This window comes from Megalops cyprinoides, chromosome 5, assembly GCF_013368585.1.
Source record: "Megalops cyprinoides isolate fMegCyp1 chromosome 5, fMegCyp1.pri, whole genome shotgun sequence".
NCBI lineage: Eukaryota > Metazoa > Chordata > Actinopteri > Elopiformes > Megalopidae > Megalops > Megalops cyprinoides.
Genome location: NC_050587.1, coordinates 24,837,917 through 24,853,799, shown reverse-complemented (window position 1 = coordinate 24,853,799; position 15,883 = coordinate 24,837,917). Strand labels below are relative to the sequence as shown.

At 42.7% G+C, this 15,883-nt stretch overlaps 2 protein-coding genes across 2 annotated transcripts in view; both read left to right on the top strand.

Moving 5' to 3' along the window:
• Nucleotides 1-7,337, top strand: part of LOC118778085 (protein FAM102A-like) — a 32,545-nt gene extending 25,208 nt beyond the window's left edge. The window contains exons 4-11 of the mRNA XM_036529422.1: nucleotides 3,486-3,602; nucleotides 3,941-3,987; nucleotides 4,171-4,307; nucleotides 4,667-4,771; nucleotides 5,018-5,213; nucleotides 5,616-5,737; nucleotides 6,289-6,358; nucleotides 7,162-7,337. Of these exons, the coding sequence (XP_036385315.1) occupies nucleotides 3,486-3,602; nucleotides 3,941-3,987; nucleotides 4,171-4,307; nucleotides 4,667-4,771; nucleotides 5,018-5,213; nucleotides 5,616-5,737; nucleotides 6,289-6,358; nucleotides 7,162-7,207 (840 nt within the window). The 3' untranslated portion in view covers nucleotides 7,208-7,337. The remainder of the gene's footprint in view (nucleotides 1-3,485; nucleotides 3,603-3,940; nucleotides 3,988-4,170; nucleotides 4,308-4,666; nucleotides 4,772-5,017; nucleotides 5,214-5,615; nucleotides 5,738-6,288; nucleotides 6,359-7,161) is intronic.
• Nucleotides 7,338-13,008: 5,671 nt separating this feature from the next.
• dpm2 (dolichyl-phosphate mannosyltransferase subunit 2, regulatory) lies at nucleotides 13,009-15,347 on the top strand. Its single transcript, XM_036529776.1, has 4 exons — nucleotides 13,009-13,057; nucleotides 13,647-13,736; nucleotides 13,829-13,931; nucleotides 14,163-15,347. The coding sequence occupies exons 1-4, from the start codon at nucleotides 13,055-13,057 to the stop codon at nucleotides 14,216-14,218; spliced, it is 252 nt and encodes an 83-aa protein (XP_036385669.1). The 5' UTR covers nucleotides 13,009-13,054; the 3' UTR covers nucleotides 14,219-15,347.
• The last annotated feature ends 536 nt before the right edge of the window (nucleotides 15,348-15,883 follow it).

Below are 15,883 nucleotides of genomic sequence, written 5' to 3'. Positions count from 1 at the left end.
ACCCCTACCCTACACCCCCCCCCCCTCAATCTGACAGAAGACTTGACAGTAACAGCATGAGGGTTGAAAGTTTTATTTCTGTTCCCTGTCAGGTTTATGTGTAGAGAATGATTTTTTTTTTTTTTGTGCCCCTCCGTCTGTCTCTCCTCAAATCCTTTTAAAGGTGGCAGATCAGCGCCAGTCCTTAATTGCAGGCCAGTTGATCTGTGAGGATAGCAGATGTGTGTCTTAAATGGCAGGTGCCACAGAGTTTCCTGGGTTTGTCTGAGGACTCTGCTGCCTGTCTGTTTGTTTTGTCTGTTTTTGTTTTTGCCACATGGTTTTTGGCTCCGCGCCAGGCATTTGGTGCGTTGACAGCACCCAGTCTAGTGCAGGCTGACTGCCCTCTTGTGGCCTGGGTGTGAACACCCCTCACTACAGAGAGGAGAGGCATCCAAGCAATGGTGATCGAAGGCAGCATGTTATATTTTGCTACTGGTAGAACAAAATACCTTTGTATTTTGGCCTCAGAAACACTAATTCATGCATATACAGATACATAAATAATACTGAATGCATTACCAAAGAGAGATTCCCAAAATCATGCAAAACTGCTCGACTGTCAGGTGTACAATGAATAGACTGTAAAGCACCAGTTCATTTTACGCTTGACAATTAGTTTGGACAGGTAGGCTTCAGCTTTGATCTTTGTTTGAATGTGTCTCTGTATTTGCAAATGAAACTGCTGTGGTTGTAGGAGCAGGAAGCAGTTCCCTTAGTATACTGTACATCCATTCAAAGCATCTGTTTGGATAGAGCTGTTTGGTTCATCAGATGCAATGTGGTTGTGTAGTAATTCTAGATCTATGGTTTATGCACCTCTACTATGAAACGCTGCCAGGGGTGTATTTAAACTGTGTTCACAGTTGTCAGGTGACATTATCATCTGTCTACATGCACAGGTGTACAGGATTCAGAACGAGGGTTCTGACTGGTGGCTCGTGGAAAGGGGTGGGGGGTGCCCCATTTCCTAATCCCGCAGGAAACCCTGAGGCCTTAACTCTTGCAGGGGACAAAAAAATAAAACTAAAAGGATGTTTTCTTTAGAGATTGTGCCCCTCTGTTTCCTCATGTTTTTTGCTGATTCTTTGCTTCCGGGAAGAGAGCGACAGTCCGGTGGGTTCCGTCAAGTCAGCAGAGCCGGGCGAGAGGCGCAACAGAGATCGGCCAATCAGAGGGCTGCAGGAGTCCTCAGTTCTGCAGAGTAGTGAGGAAGGGGAACAGAGGGCAATCCTCCCTGCCTATAGAAGTCCCGGGAGTTCCACAGAGGTCCTCTAGTCCTGCCTCAGCATGGCCCACTCTTACTACACGGCAAGCCTTAGTCTCTGGACCTGTTTAACACCCTCAGACACTGCTCTCAGAGCCCATCTGTCTCCTGGTGCCGGTCCAGTGAGTGATACAGACACCTGCCCTGTGCTCTCAGCTGTGGGTCTTATCTGTGTCTGTCTGGAGTCTCTGTGGCATTACACAGGTGGCCGTAGGGAGTGCCAGGAGGGAGGCAGGTTGCATCTTAGCCTGACTGCTGTTGTCTGGTGCTGAAGGTAATTGTCTTTGAGGAGTGCCATTTCAGTGCCAGAGGGTATCTCGGGATCAAAGCTAAGTAGACGTCACCACTCACTAAGACGTGGTGCTGTATACTTCCTCCCATTCAAAATTAGTTCTGTTGATCTGTGACAAAGCCAGGGCCTTTTTAATAGCACAAAAAGCAGAAGTTGGAGTACAGTAGAAGGGAATTTATGTGTCAAAGTAAGTAAAGACAATAATAGCAGTAAGGATAAAAATATTTCAAATGGAGCCAGTCACACTATTTTTCCAAGCATTTTAATTATATTGTCACAATGATGAAATGTATCGATCTAGTCAGCGGTGTTTTAAGTGGATGTGTTGTTTGTAACAGAGAGTTGGAGTCCTGGAAAGCAATAAATTGACCAGTGTGTTAAATGAAAAACAAGTTACCTAATGTTCCAACACCAGCCCTAATGTGACTGTTCATAAATGATTGAGCGCTATCCTTTCAGTTTATAGCCCTCATTCTCAGGATGAAAGGATTTACTCCTTTAGCAGTATAGTACAATAAAAATTACATTACATTACATTCATTTAGCAGAGCAACTGTTGAATAAGCAACAGTGTCAAACCAGGCTAATACAATACAGTCTGATTTGGGGACCGGGTAACTGCAAGGTGTGGCTGTAAAACAGTTGTCCTGTTAAAGCTTCACTGTCTTACTCTGCCAGTCTTTTACATCTCTGTGTTTTCTCTGAGGTATGTGCAACCCGGCAGCAGGGTTGTCATGCGAGTGTTCTGAGGTCAGGGAGAAGGGAGTCACATGACATGGTGTGACATTTGAAAGTTTGGAGGTAGCCAGTAGAACAGTGGAACACTCTGTCTGGTTTATTCAAGGATTTGAACACATTACTCTGAGCTAGCAGGCAGATGTTTAGTGATCATATTGATATTACAAGAACAGTATCTGTTGGACCTCCTCAGTTAATTCAGAGGGACTTGCATAGCTGAGTTTCTTGCCTTTTATTCTCTCTCCCTATATCTTACAGAGCCCAGTATTTGCTCATTGAATTCAGGCACCATGCTCTAGCGTACAGTCACGACAGATCCCCACCTTGAAATCAAACTGGTTGAATTGATGAACTCTTTTGCTTCACTGTTGCTCCAGAAACAGATTTGGTGGGGAATAAAGGGGAAAATAGATAATAAAAAAAGGAGTGAATATTGATCAATATTGGTTTTCAACAATAGCAAAGCTTTGGCACTCTTTTGTCATCACTCATGGCGCATGTCATGGAGAAAAGCAGCATGCTTAATGGGTGGTGGTGTACAGACACAGACAGTGTGGGGATGTTGAGTCCACGGTGAAGCAAGGACTTCTCGGAGGGAGGATCTCGGCAACTCGACATGGTCCTAGTTACGTAATGGTGCACTTGAGAAAGTTAACCCTTCCCCTCCATTTCCCCATGTGCTTACGGGAAGCATGTATGAATTGCTGCATCTCTTTATAAGAGCTCAAGGGGGTGTAACATACCTATCCAAGCAGGGCTTCCATCACACATCACCATTTAGGGCAGTTGGGGGAAGGAATTTGATAATCCTCACAAGCTGATTTTTGGGGTCCTATCATGATTTGTTGAAAAATACTTTCCATGAAGTGTCTGGGTAACTGTTTAATCAAACTGTTTGTATGATTACACTTATAATGAACATTGATGTGAGCAATGTCTTCCCTCATGTCCTTGTGGTTTCACATCAGGTTCTCAGTGTAATGGATCATGTCTCTTTCCTTCACCTCCTCTCTTTCTCACTCCGTCTCACTTCTCTTTCATACTGTCCTTCACTCCTTTCTCGCTCTCTCCTCTACCCAACTCTGTTCTCTACTCCACCTGACCCCACCCCGCGCACCCTTATTTTATCATCCCCTTCTCTCCCCCAAGCTGGGTTTTGCTGACCTCAACCTGGCTGAGTTTGCGGGTTCAGGCTCCACCGTGCGCTGCTGTCTGCTTGAGGGCTATGACACCAAGAACACCCGGCAGGACAACTCGATATTGAAGGTGAGCCAGAGGAAAGAGGGGGAACCCGTTTCCCCCTACACAGGTCACAATGTGGAGTGGTGGTTAAGAAAGTCTGTGTAATCAGAGTTGTAGGTTTGAATTCTTTGAATACACTTAAAAAGAATCGTTGGTAGTATGCAAAATGTGAAGCATTAAAGATAAATAATTTAATGCCATGAACATTGAGTCTCCTGGACCAGAGGGAGTGGGGATTCAATGCATGTCATAACTGCAGTCCATGACAGTTTAGCTGTTTTCTTCTGCTGAGTGAAGCCTCGCATTTAAAGAAATGCTTCCCTGGCTGCCTGACACTGAATGTTACATTATTCCTTTTCTAGGTTACAATTGGGATGACGCTTTCGTCTGGAGATCCTTGCTTCAAAACGTGAGTGAATATTGTGTGTTTATTTCGTCTTCCCTGTTGTTGAATTTTAAGCTTTAACACCTGCCTTTGACTTGGCTCTCCATGACATCAGCGGGACTTGATACAGTTAAGGTGTAACTGATGTAATGTTTTTTATGTCTTGTGATTTGTGACATCATTATGTTGTTCATGTCCTTTCCTCAGGCCCCCCAGCACAGCCAAGTCCATATTTATCCCGGGGCAGGACCCCTCCCTACAGCTGGACTGTAAGGGCGAGGGGACTGGGGGCCCTACCACAATGGGACGTACCCACAGATCCAGGGCCCCAACTCTCAACTCAGGTAAAAGGATCGGGGTCGGGGAGTTGTTGAAATGCATGCATGCAGACACAGACACATATGTTGTATGTACACACAAGCTAACACACACACACACACACACACACACACATATAAGCACAAACACATTGTTTGTACAATATTGCCTTTCTAGTTTGTTCTGACATTTCTACTGATCAGCTTAAGCCAAGAGGGTTCCAGCCTGTTTGACATTATAGAAATGCCTGTTAGGTTGGGGATAAACATCATTGAAGCTCAGCCCAAGAAATGTCTGGATCCCTGCACGCATGTGAAATAAGTGTGGTTGGTGCTAGTCTTGAGCAGCCTGACTGAGCTCCAGCTTGGGTTCTGTGTGCTTTCAGGTCTGCCAGAAGAACCAGATCAGAATTTGTCCAGTCCAGATGAGGTCTTCCGCTCTGGCCACTCACGCAACTCCAGCTATGCCAGTCAGCACAGTAAGACATCAGGTGAGAGGTCCTTCGCTGAACACAGCAGCCTCTCTCTTCCATTCTACTGACCCTGAATAGCACCAGCAAAATATCCTGCAGTATATATATATGATCTTCATCTGAAAATGTCATGTATGTGAGTTATCCTGGATCAAGAGATCAAGAATGCTTGGCTCTGTACAGAGCACCTCCAGTCACTAGCTGTCTATGGTTTGTTGTGATGCTGGGATAGCTGTCCTCCTCACTGTCTACCTCTGGCTCCAGCCTGCAGCACAGAGCACTCCGGCTCCTCCAGCCAGACGGACCTCACCCACCGCCGCAACACCTCTACCAGCAGCAGCGCCTCCGGGGCCCCCAGCACCACTGGAGAGGCCCCCCCAGAGCCCGAGAAGGAGCCCAGCCGCCCCGAGAGACCCCCGCGCCCCCCACCTCCCAACCTGCTCTCCAACAGACCCTCCAGGCAAGGGACACCCCTCTTCCACCACCCTGCCTGCTGTCTGCTGGTGTCATGTGTGTCCACAGAGATGTAGTGCTTAGCACTGGGTCCAATCAACATTTGTCCCTAACTTGGACAATTGGTTTATTTAAATCATTACTTTTATTGTTCATAAAGGCAAGTCCAGTGATCAGCAGAATTAATGAAAAAATAGTTTACTTTGGAAAAAAGGAACATTTGTATTTAAAGTTAAAGACGTATACTGAAAGAATACGGCATTGAACTTTGGAAGTTCCATCTGCTGGTCAGTTGGCATGTGCTTCTGTGTGTGAGAATCTGGAGATGTGAGTGTGTGCATGCATGCGTGAGTGTGTGTGTATGTGTGTATGTATTTTGATGAGATCTGTTTTCCAACTCCCCTTGTAGGCGAAAGAAGGACACAGTGGAGAGTCACCCCACTTGGGTTGATGACACACGCATCGATGCTGACGACATCGTGGAGAAAATTGTTCAAAGCCAGAACTTTGCCGACGTCTGCAACAACGAAGGTAAAGACAGGGGCGAGGCGTCTTCAGCTCATCTGCTCCCCCTGCTGCTGGCTCTTAATAGTGCAGTGCTCCTGCTGAGAGTGCTGCAGCAGACTGACACTCAGTGAGGCAGGGTAGAGCAGTGGTTAAGGTACCGGAGTCTAAAACTGATTTAATGAAGATATGTAAAATTAAGAGCACAGCAAATTACCCAAGATAAATCTGCAGGGAAGATAAAAAGATAGCAGTCTGGTGTGTGTTAAAGGAACACCACTGTTGTTCCCTTGAGCCAACCCACTTTACTGTAACAGTAAATATCAATCTGTTACAAGATGCAATGATGTAGCAAATAAAATGTTGTCTAGTTGTGTTTTGGTTTTATAAGACATGGACTAAGGAGCGTTACCATGAGTGACGATTATCATGTTAACGCTTTTGAAGTTTTTGGTAATTAAAGAACTATTATAAAGTGCATATTTATGCATTGAGAGAGAGTGGCACACCACTCTCTTGTCTCTTGTCACCTTGTCTAACTGGGTGTGTGTGTGTGTCCATCCATCTTCCTCTCACAGACAGTAACCTGAGACTGTTTATTAGCCGTGATGGAACCACAGCACTGAGCGCAATTCAGCTGGGGAACAGGTAAGAACGGGGAACGGGACTGTGTGTGGTGTGGTGTGGTGTGGTGTGTGTGTGTGTGTGTGTGTGTGTGTGTGTGTGCGCATGAGGAAACGACACATGAAATAATTTTCTGTTTCTGTAACTTCCATATATGCTATATGCACCAGCTCTAATCTCTTTCAAAATCTCAGATCTCTCATGTTCCTTTTGAAACTCATATATAAAAGGGGTTGATTTAATAGTGGAAATGTATTTGCAATTAGTATTGACAATAATATGAAATGCACGTAGACTTCTTGTTTGTTTTGATTTAGTTCAAAATACAAATCCTTTTTAAAATGAAACAAAAACAATGCATCTTCTGAATATCACTTCCAGCAAGCAGACACTTCTATCTAGCATTTTAATAAGTGAAAAGACAGAGGAGAAGTAACTAACAATAGGAAATGCTGAGGACTTTGATGTGGGACATTTTTTTGATGTATTTATATGCTCGTGTTTGTCACTGTATCACAGTGACTCACAGAGGTTATTGACTGAATGTGGCATTTTCAGATGACAAGGTTTCAGTTCCCTCTGATTCAGCTGCTGGGTGGAGGGGTTGTGGGGAGAATCTAGAGCCTTCACTCCTAGGCTAAAAACCCAGAGTAGGAGAATTTGGAATCTGCAGGAATGTGTGTGCTCCCACACATGTGCAAGAGATGGATTAAACAGGAACACAAAGTAGTTTGTTATCACCACCGAGGAGCAAACCCTTTTATAAAATGACTGATCTAATGCCCCATCTTTCTCTCTCTCCCCTCCCCTCTTGCCTTTTCCCTCAGGGTGTCAGCCGGTGTGTTTGAGCCTGTAGTGATTGAGAGTCATTAGGACCCTGGCAGTTCTAGTCCTGCGGCAGATGGATCCTTGCCATCCTTGGTCTCATCCTGGCATGTGGCTCCTACAGATTCCCCAGAAATGAAAGTGTCCTCTCCTGTGTGTGTGTGTGTGTGTGTGTGTGTGTGTGTGTGTGTGTGTGTATGTGTGCGTGCGTGCGCACTTGCACACGAGTATGTCCTCTTCCGTGGACACCAACGTCACAAAATCATAAAGCCAGAGCAAGAAGTGAAGATTGGCCAGATACTGAATTGTCACCCTCTTTAAGGTGTTTGGATTTCTGAATATATTATTAATTAGACCTGTTATATGGTTTAACAGATTTAATCTGGAAATTTACAATTCCCAGACTACTTAGTCCCCTTGAGCCAAAGACATTGTGGTTAATGTACCGCTGTGAAAAACAGAGGAAAAAGGACATGTTTCATGGAACTTTTTTACATTCCATTTGGGTGCCAAGGAGTCTGGGAACTGAAATCTTTTGGTGTGTAGTATTAGAGGTTATGAGGGTTAGCTGCAAAATCTGGGCCACCACTACGGTTTTAAACTTGTAAGATATTCAAGTTTACTCTTCCTGCTTAGCAGTTTAAACCTGTGTTTTATGTTTACTGCTTTGTCATGTGTGTACACAGAATGTACACAGTGGCATGTTGGACTTAATTGGACATAACACAGTAATCCAGGTAACATTGAATCAAGGGAAATAATTGTTACAGACCACTATTTGGGGGCTGTAGGGCCAGGAAATGAGCTAAAGCCATGTTACTGAGACAGTCTCTTTGTGCACCCTCGCTTTGTTTCGTCCCAACATTTTTGCTGGGAATTGCAAGCTCAGGAAGAAAGATGGAAGAGCAAATCTGGTCTTCATGTGTTTTGTCGTTTTCCCTGAGTGGCATTGTGGGAACGTACTGGCATCCATAGTGTTTCCACATCTCTTACCACAGGGATGTGAGAATATTCTGTGGGCTCATGAATAGGCCACAGACAGGCTTTTGCATAAGGCTTTCTCCTGAGAGAGCCCCTTTCTTAATTCATGGAGACAAAGTGTATTTTGGGAAATGGGAGTAGAGGTTTGAAGTTGGTGGCAAGGGACTTTCTTTTCAAGTGGCACTTTAATTCAAGTCTGTTCTGAGACTGTAGTGGTCATGGCACACAACAGTTCAGTTGTGCACAAAGTTTTTTTTTTTTTTTGGACCCCATGCACCAGTCACCAGAATTTGAGAAAGGAGGGAGAGTCAGGTTGTCAAGAAAACTGCAGAAGACTTTTTCCGGCATCCAGTCAGAATTTAAATTTCATTAGAAGTAATTATAAGATCAGCGGTACAGAATATTTAAGAGCCACTGAAGTATCTTTGGTAGTCATTTATGGCCGGCCACATTTGACTACGTTGGGGCAGCCGTGAAGAGCAGACGGCCGTTCCCCACATTGAGAGCAGTGTGCGTTTCCTGTTCTATTTAGCAGCACTACCACTGTGTCTGGAATGGCACTTCCATGCCCTGGCTGTGCTAGCGGCAACAGGAGGAAGGGGAGCATGACCTTTTATATTTTTTTTCCTTTTGTTGATTAATTGGTTTATTTTGCCTTTTTTCTTTCCTTGGGGAATGCATTTTGTTATGGTTTCTCTCATGTACTTCTTATGAGGAGATTTGGGTGCTGCTGTCCCTCTCCTCTGCTAGTTATGAGTGCAGATGGATTCGGACTCCTCTTAGTGTTGATCCTGAATAAATGACTTTTATTTCACTCAAAATGAACGGGCATAGATATGTTGGGGGCAGCATCGTCTGGCCATTCTTGTGGTTGTATTTGGGTTCTTTGGAAGGGTTGATATGTTTATGCACTTTGAGACATTCCAGCACTCCTTTCTGAGAGGGATTAAATTGAATTTAATTAGATAACAGCCATCTGACAAAAAGCAAACAGGAAAAGGGGGTGGGGGCTAAGAGACAGATAGCGATAGAGCCGTTACTTTGCTCTGTTCTTCACTGGTGCTGAGTTCTGAGAGTGGCTCTACCACAGATTTTCCTCTTTGCTCAACAGGTGTTCAGCTCATCATGCAAAGTACTTAAGACTTGGCCTCTGATGTTGTTAAAGCTGTTATGACTTGCTGTCTTGTCACTAATATGCATCAAGGGCTGCAGCCAAGGAGATCTAGAGCCTCTTACTTCCACCCAGACCCTTCTAGAAAGGGAAGTACGGAGGTCTCCTGTTTAGCAGTTTCTTGTTCTACTCGACAATTTGAAATCAGAATCCTATTTCAGCTTCAGATGGGACCATCTGTGATCCTGGAATGTAAGCGGGGCACATTCAGTAAGGGCACCCATCCAAGGTGGCCATTATGGGCAGGATAATTTGATACTCTCTTCAGATTTTAAACCAGTCTAGCAATTGTGTTTGCAACCACTCCTGCTAGCATCCCATCTGTGAGGCTTGTTTGGGTGATTGACACAGGGGATATTACAATTGCATTGTGGGTAGGATGACATAAAAACTGAATGAGTCAGAGTCATGATGTTTTGCTCAGCAGCCATGTCAATGACTCTCTGCACCTGACCTGCATTGGAGAACAATGGAGTTTACAATGGATGCTTTGTTTTCCCAAAGCCCTCGTCCCATCAGCACCACCCCCCCCCCCCCCCCCCCCTCACAATATGCAGCACGTTGCCTCAGATCAAATGAAAGCTCTCTCTGTCTGTTGGTTTAAGCCTTGTCTCTTGGTGGAAAAATCTCTCTTCCAGTAGATCTAGGAGTTTTCGTTAGACAGGAACATGGTTCCTTAATTCTCTGCATGTGAATATATGTATGTATTGTGTGTGTGTGTGTGCGTTCACTGTTTACTCTATTAAAATTGATTTCTAATGAACATGAGAGGAACCTCTGTGCAATATGAGCATTTGTTTCCCTATGGTTTTGCACCTTAGTCAGCCATCTTTGATCACCCTCCTGGAGAGTTGATGATGTAACCCTTCAGGAGTGGCGTATTTGAACTGAGCAATCAGCCACACCTTCAGATTCTAGTTCGATGTGCAGGCGTCCAGGAAAAGAAGCCAAGAAGAGATCTTTAAGAGGAGATGGGTGGTATAATCTCACTAACTGCAGCACCCCCTAGTAGAGGGAGAAACAGGCTGCATAGCTGCCCTTGTGTAAGTAACGCTCTAATGTAAAGGAATCCCTCTCCTCCAGCAGTTGTTCTGAGCCAGTACTGCAGGGGGTACTGTTGCACTTGTTACAAAAGGGTTGTGCAAGTGCGTTTGCATGCACTTGCACCCTCAAGCACCAAATGATTCCTCTGCTTGAACACTCACTTTTCATTGTGCACGTTAAACACAACCGTTGTTCCCTACTTTTCTTCCCTGTGGTCACGTTTAAAATTTGACAAAAAATGGCAAGGTGTCTGGATCACCTGATTCACTGGTGTGCATACTGGGACTCCCTGAACCTCTGAAACTGTATCTGCACCACTGACACCTTTCTGGGGGTGAGGGGGACCTCTTTCTCAGTGCTATAGTTTCTTATCAAAATAGATGTTATTTTATTAATATTAATATTAATAATTATATGTTTCTGTGTGTGTGTATGTTTTCAAACCAGCGGGCTGGTTTATTTGTTCTTTTGATATAACCTAAACATGGAGGGGATGGGTTCAAGACCCTTTTCGGTGAAAACCTTTAAATGTAGCCAAGAAAGAGGTGAAAGATTATATCGAATTTTGAGTGCAAAGCAATGTCATGGGACTCTATTTCTGTTTTACAAAAAGATTTTTTTTTTTTCCCTAAATTTACTTGACTGTTTGTAACTCTGTTTGTGATTGTTTTTTTTTTAATAAAGAAACAGATGTCTGTTTTAATGTAAGGGACTGTTGGTAAAAACTGAGGGTAAAGGTATTCTGTGATTTGTACTCTGAACTGTAAATGGTGAGGAACCTCTGGTGATCACTGCAAACCACTGCAGCCCATAAATATGGCTGCCACTGTCTTCATATTTGCCTCACTTTTCTGTATATTGGAAAGGACAAACACCTGCCTAGTTTGCTATTCATGCTTGATATATATAAGACTCACATGTTAGGTTTTTTGAACAATGTTAAACAACTCTGCACCCTCTTATACCAGGAATTGATAGCCTGTGTCACTGTACTAATTCTTTGATGCTCAGTCCCATCTGGGTAAAAGGTTATTTTCCTCACCATTTACAGTTCACAGAGTACAGATCACAGAAGTGCCACCCAATCACAGCTCTTTTATGTGAAACCTTTGAGCAGAAAGATAGTTATTACAACAGCACTTAGCTGCTTATTCATTCTTTATGGTGTTCAATTCTCTTTCTTCTCTTTTTATTTGAATGGAGATTTCACATATGCACGAATCCAAAACTTCCTCTTACAAGGTAACATTTTCTAACTCTTGTATTAATTTTTTAAAAAGACTTTAGTATTTTTCTGTGGTTGATAGACATATAGCTAACTATATAAAGACAGGATTGTTAAAATGGATTTATTTTTATGGTTCTCCACAAAATAATTGTTTGTTCTAAATAGGCTAATATGGGCAAATGTTTAAAGGCTCAAATTAAATGCCTTTCTTCACAGGATTTTACTTCCTTAAAAAAGAGATTCAGTTTGACAAACACTGTGACCTCACATTTGGAGTATATTTATACTCATCTTTGAATGTTTCCCAGTCTAGATTATAACTGTAAATAGAAACAGTATAAATGTAACACTTTGAGGGAATAAAGATGATGGGATATCATGAGAAATGTCTGTCATTTTCTTTATTGCATTTGTGTCAAAAATATGTTTTGTTTACAAGCAGTGCAACCATTGTCTACCAAAGCAGTGGTTAAAAATTGTCATTATTTTATGAATATAGTCCTATTTCTACATTACTTCTGACCAGATGTAACTTTGAAAGGGTTGTAGTAAACGTAATACAAAATGTCTTTCACGTGTCATTCTACCCAAGTAATACCTCTATGTATTAGTTATAAAGCACTAAATGACATCAGTTTAACACATTTAAAATAATTTTGGTTTGAATTTCAGTACATACTTGGCAAAAAAAAAAAAGAAAAATCATGGAAAATGTAAATAAATTATGATATGAATTCCTGTCCACTATCAATTGTCTACAGCTTTATGTTGAATGAAGCAAAATATGACCACACACGGCAGATTGGGGCTTCTCTTCAGGGTTTACCTGCCTCAAAGATAACTATAATCTGGGGTGAGGGGATGGCGGGTGGAGGCTGCATATTAGGTCAGACTGTGCAGATTAGGCTACATTATGCTACAATGCAGTGGCGTCGTTAGGTCCGATCATTCGGGGCCTCGAATATTTTCGCCCTGAAAAAGGTGTTTATAGCAAAACAACAGGCAGACTGTGTAACAGAGCGGAACTTGATTTGCAGCGTCCGAAGGTGTGATAATATTTGTTTATTATAAAGGTAGATATAACCTCCCCAACCAACCGAGGCTGACCCCCCTTCAATAAAAGACAAGCCCCAGGCAAACCTGACTTAGCCCCTAATCTTTTCAATAGCTACAAACACCCCTGCTACAGTGCCTTTTTTACCTTTACATCACACTGCTGTTGGGGCTGCAAATTCACTGATCTCCATAATCTAACATGTGAACCAGACAGCCAGAAGAAGCGGTTGTTATTATACACATTATATATTTATATTCTATTGAAACCTGGTCGAGGTTTATGCTTAGGCACAGTAAGTGTGCACAAAAAAAACTACATTTTCCTTGAATCGTTATACCAGCAACGTTTTCTAGTTCCGGGTCACTACATCGGAAGTAGAATAATCATTCAAGAAGAAAGCAACACGTAGCTAACATGGTGAGTGCGGATTAAATGAATTCGTATCATACCTATGTACAGATTACACTTCAAGAAACATTTGTTCATATCGGGTATTAATATTATTAAGTGGTTGTAAATAATATGTTGTGAGCGTTGTTTTCCCTTAATATAGCTACCCATTCAATATTTAGCAGATCACTAACTCGCTAGCTGGGGAGCTTGCTTACAAGCTCGAAATGAACAAAATTGATGAATATAACAGATACTGTTACTTAGCGAGCTATTCACGACATAGTAATATAAAGTAAGTTAGTACTGTCAGTACCGTAACACCAAAAGTATATATTTTTTAAAATCTTGAATGTAACTTTGAGCGGAATGCCAGGCTACCGTAACGTTAACTAAATTCTTAACCGGCCAGCTAGCCAGCTATTTAGCAATGTTATCTGTGTTAGTTACATAGCCAATTTGCAGCATTATTGTAGAACGGCAAAGGTAGTTGCTAGGAAGTGCGTTAAACTGAGTAGCTAGCGGGGTGGCTAAATGTATCATACAGAGTGTGGCAAACTGGATGCTCTTTGACTTAACAAATTGCTCTTGTGCTCTGTCCCTTTCTGATTACCAGGCAACCGGTACTGATCAAGTGGTCGGGATGGGCCTAGTCGGCTTCAGCCTACTGCTGTTTACGTATTACACGGTCTGGGTTATAGTTCTGGTATGTCGCCATTTCCGTTAAATATCGCTTCCTTAGTTAATAGTACGAATACGTTTTTTGGTATACTCATAGCTACCTATGTTTCCTTTTAGCCCTTTGTGGATAGCGATCACGTGATCCACAAATATTTTCTTCCTCGAGAGTACTCCGTCATCCTTCCTGGAGTGGCAGCGCTGGTTTTAGTCCTATGTATAGGTAAGTGTGTCCAGCACGCACACGACAAGGTTCGTTCATCCTCTGTTCTGTTAGTTACAACTAGAAAATTATAATGTATTTTCAGGGGTATGTGGCTTTGGTGCAGAGCTTTTAAGCCACAGAATTAGCTGCAGGGCTGATGAAGGACTTTATTAAGAGTCCTCTGTGCTGTCTGGTCTGTGTAATCCTGTTGTGACTGTGATGTAACCCCACACCTGTTTTCATTCGCAGGAACGTTTATTGGCGTGGTGACGTGGAAGAACTGGAAGCCTAAGAAGGTGGATTAGGGGGCACAGGTGCTGAACCCCCTTACCTGAAGAAGGTGGGATGGGGTGGGAGGGCTGGGGGCAGCAGTCAGCACCTGTGTGGGGACAGCAGAAGATCAAGTCTGACAGACCGAAGCACTTTGACCATTCCTGAAGCCACACAGCACAAAGTCTCACTGCAGTGCAGTGCAAACGTCTTCTGTCTGGGGTGATTGACAGCTGCATGTAGCTGACATCATGGGCTACTCTGTAGAGCTCACGCCAACAGAGGCTTTTACATGCAGGCAACCTTGATGCTGGTAGCAGGCAGTTCACACCTTCAGCTGCTTCATGCATAATACACCTATCTCTGGAGTGCTTTCTTAGGGCTTCTCAAAAAAGTGATGTTTTCAAGAAGGCAGACATAGCCTCAGTTCATTGGGGATGACTGAGGCTTGATGAACCCCATAATTGGTGGAGCTTCTATGTGCTGCCAGTCATTGACATGTCCGAATGCATTATTGAGCTCTGATCCCCATGTAAAAAGCACGTCTTTGAGAAACCAGAGTAGTTCCACTGACTGTGGGTTCATAAAGCCTCACTCTCCCATCACTACAGTTTAGCATCTGTAGGTAATTTTCTAGCAAGAGAAAATGGTGGAATACATTGTGTGTCTCCAAGGGCAGGAGTTTGGCATGTTTCCACTCTTAGTAAAATGTGAACTGAGGTACTTTGTAAATTGTAGTGTTTTGATTTCCCCTCAAACTGCTTTCAATTTGGCTGTGATAATGTGATATGGCTGCGATTTTTGGAGTCATATTGTAAATGTTTATTTTTGCAACATTTGCAACACTAAGACACTTAGTCTCACATTTGCAAAATTGTAAAAAGGCTGATTGTAAACTATCTTAAGGAATATTGTGAGCAATATTTGAACAGAAATAGTGCGTACTTATAGTTTTATTATACCTAACTACTCAAAAGAAGAAAGGGATATTTTCAAAGCTTTGCTATACAGAAAATTGCATGAACCGGTGCTGCAAATAAATTGCTCAGCATTTTATACAGACGGTAATAAAATGTAATTGTTTACAAGGTCTTAAGTATTTTTTGTTGTTCTGTGTACAAAAGTTCCGATGAGGAAGTCGCAACCTGACCAAATTGACATGAATAAATAAAAGGTTAAAATATGTGGTAATTGAAAAAATATAAATTGTTCTACAGTTCTTTCATTAATGCATTTGCACTAAGGTACCACACGAGGTCAGTGTCATTTGCACAATCTGTAAATCCCACCCAACTCCTGACTTCCCTGATTTGAACTTCCTAGGGGGCCCGAAATATGGTTGAGATAATCGAAATTTTATTCCATATATTTCAGTCAAATAGGGTGTTCTCATAGATTTAACAGCAGTACAGTATAATACATTGGGAACATCTGACCTTGTAACCAAATGTGTGGGTTCAAGTCCTGAGAGACATGGTTGCCCTGTGATAATGGCTTGGTACCTCGAATGGCTCCAGTGCATCTATGTAAAGTTCCGTGATCGTTATCCAGTCTGTCTAACAGTGGAATCAATAATGGTAAAATACGATGTAGAAAAGATGTACTCACTTAATCGGCAGGCGGTGCAGGGTTTGCAACCAAAGTCGTAGTGGAATTTCAAAGCAATCCCAGTAATGCATGTACATGTTCTATAGAACGCC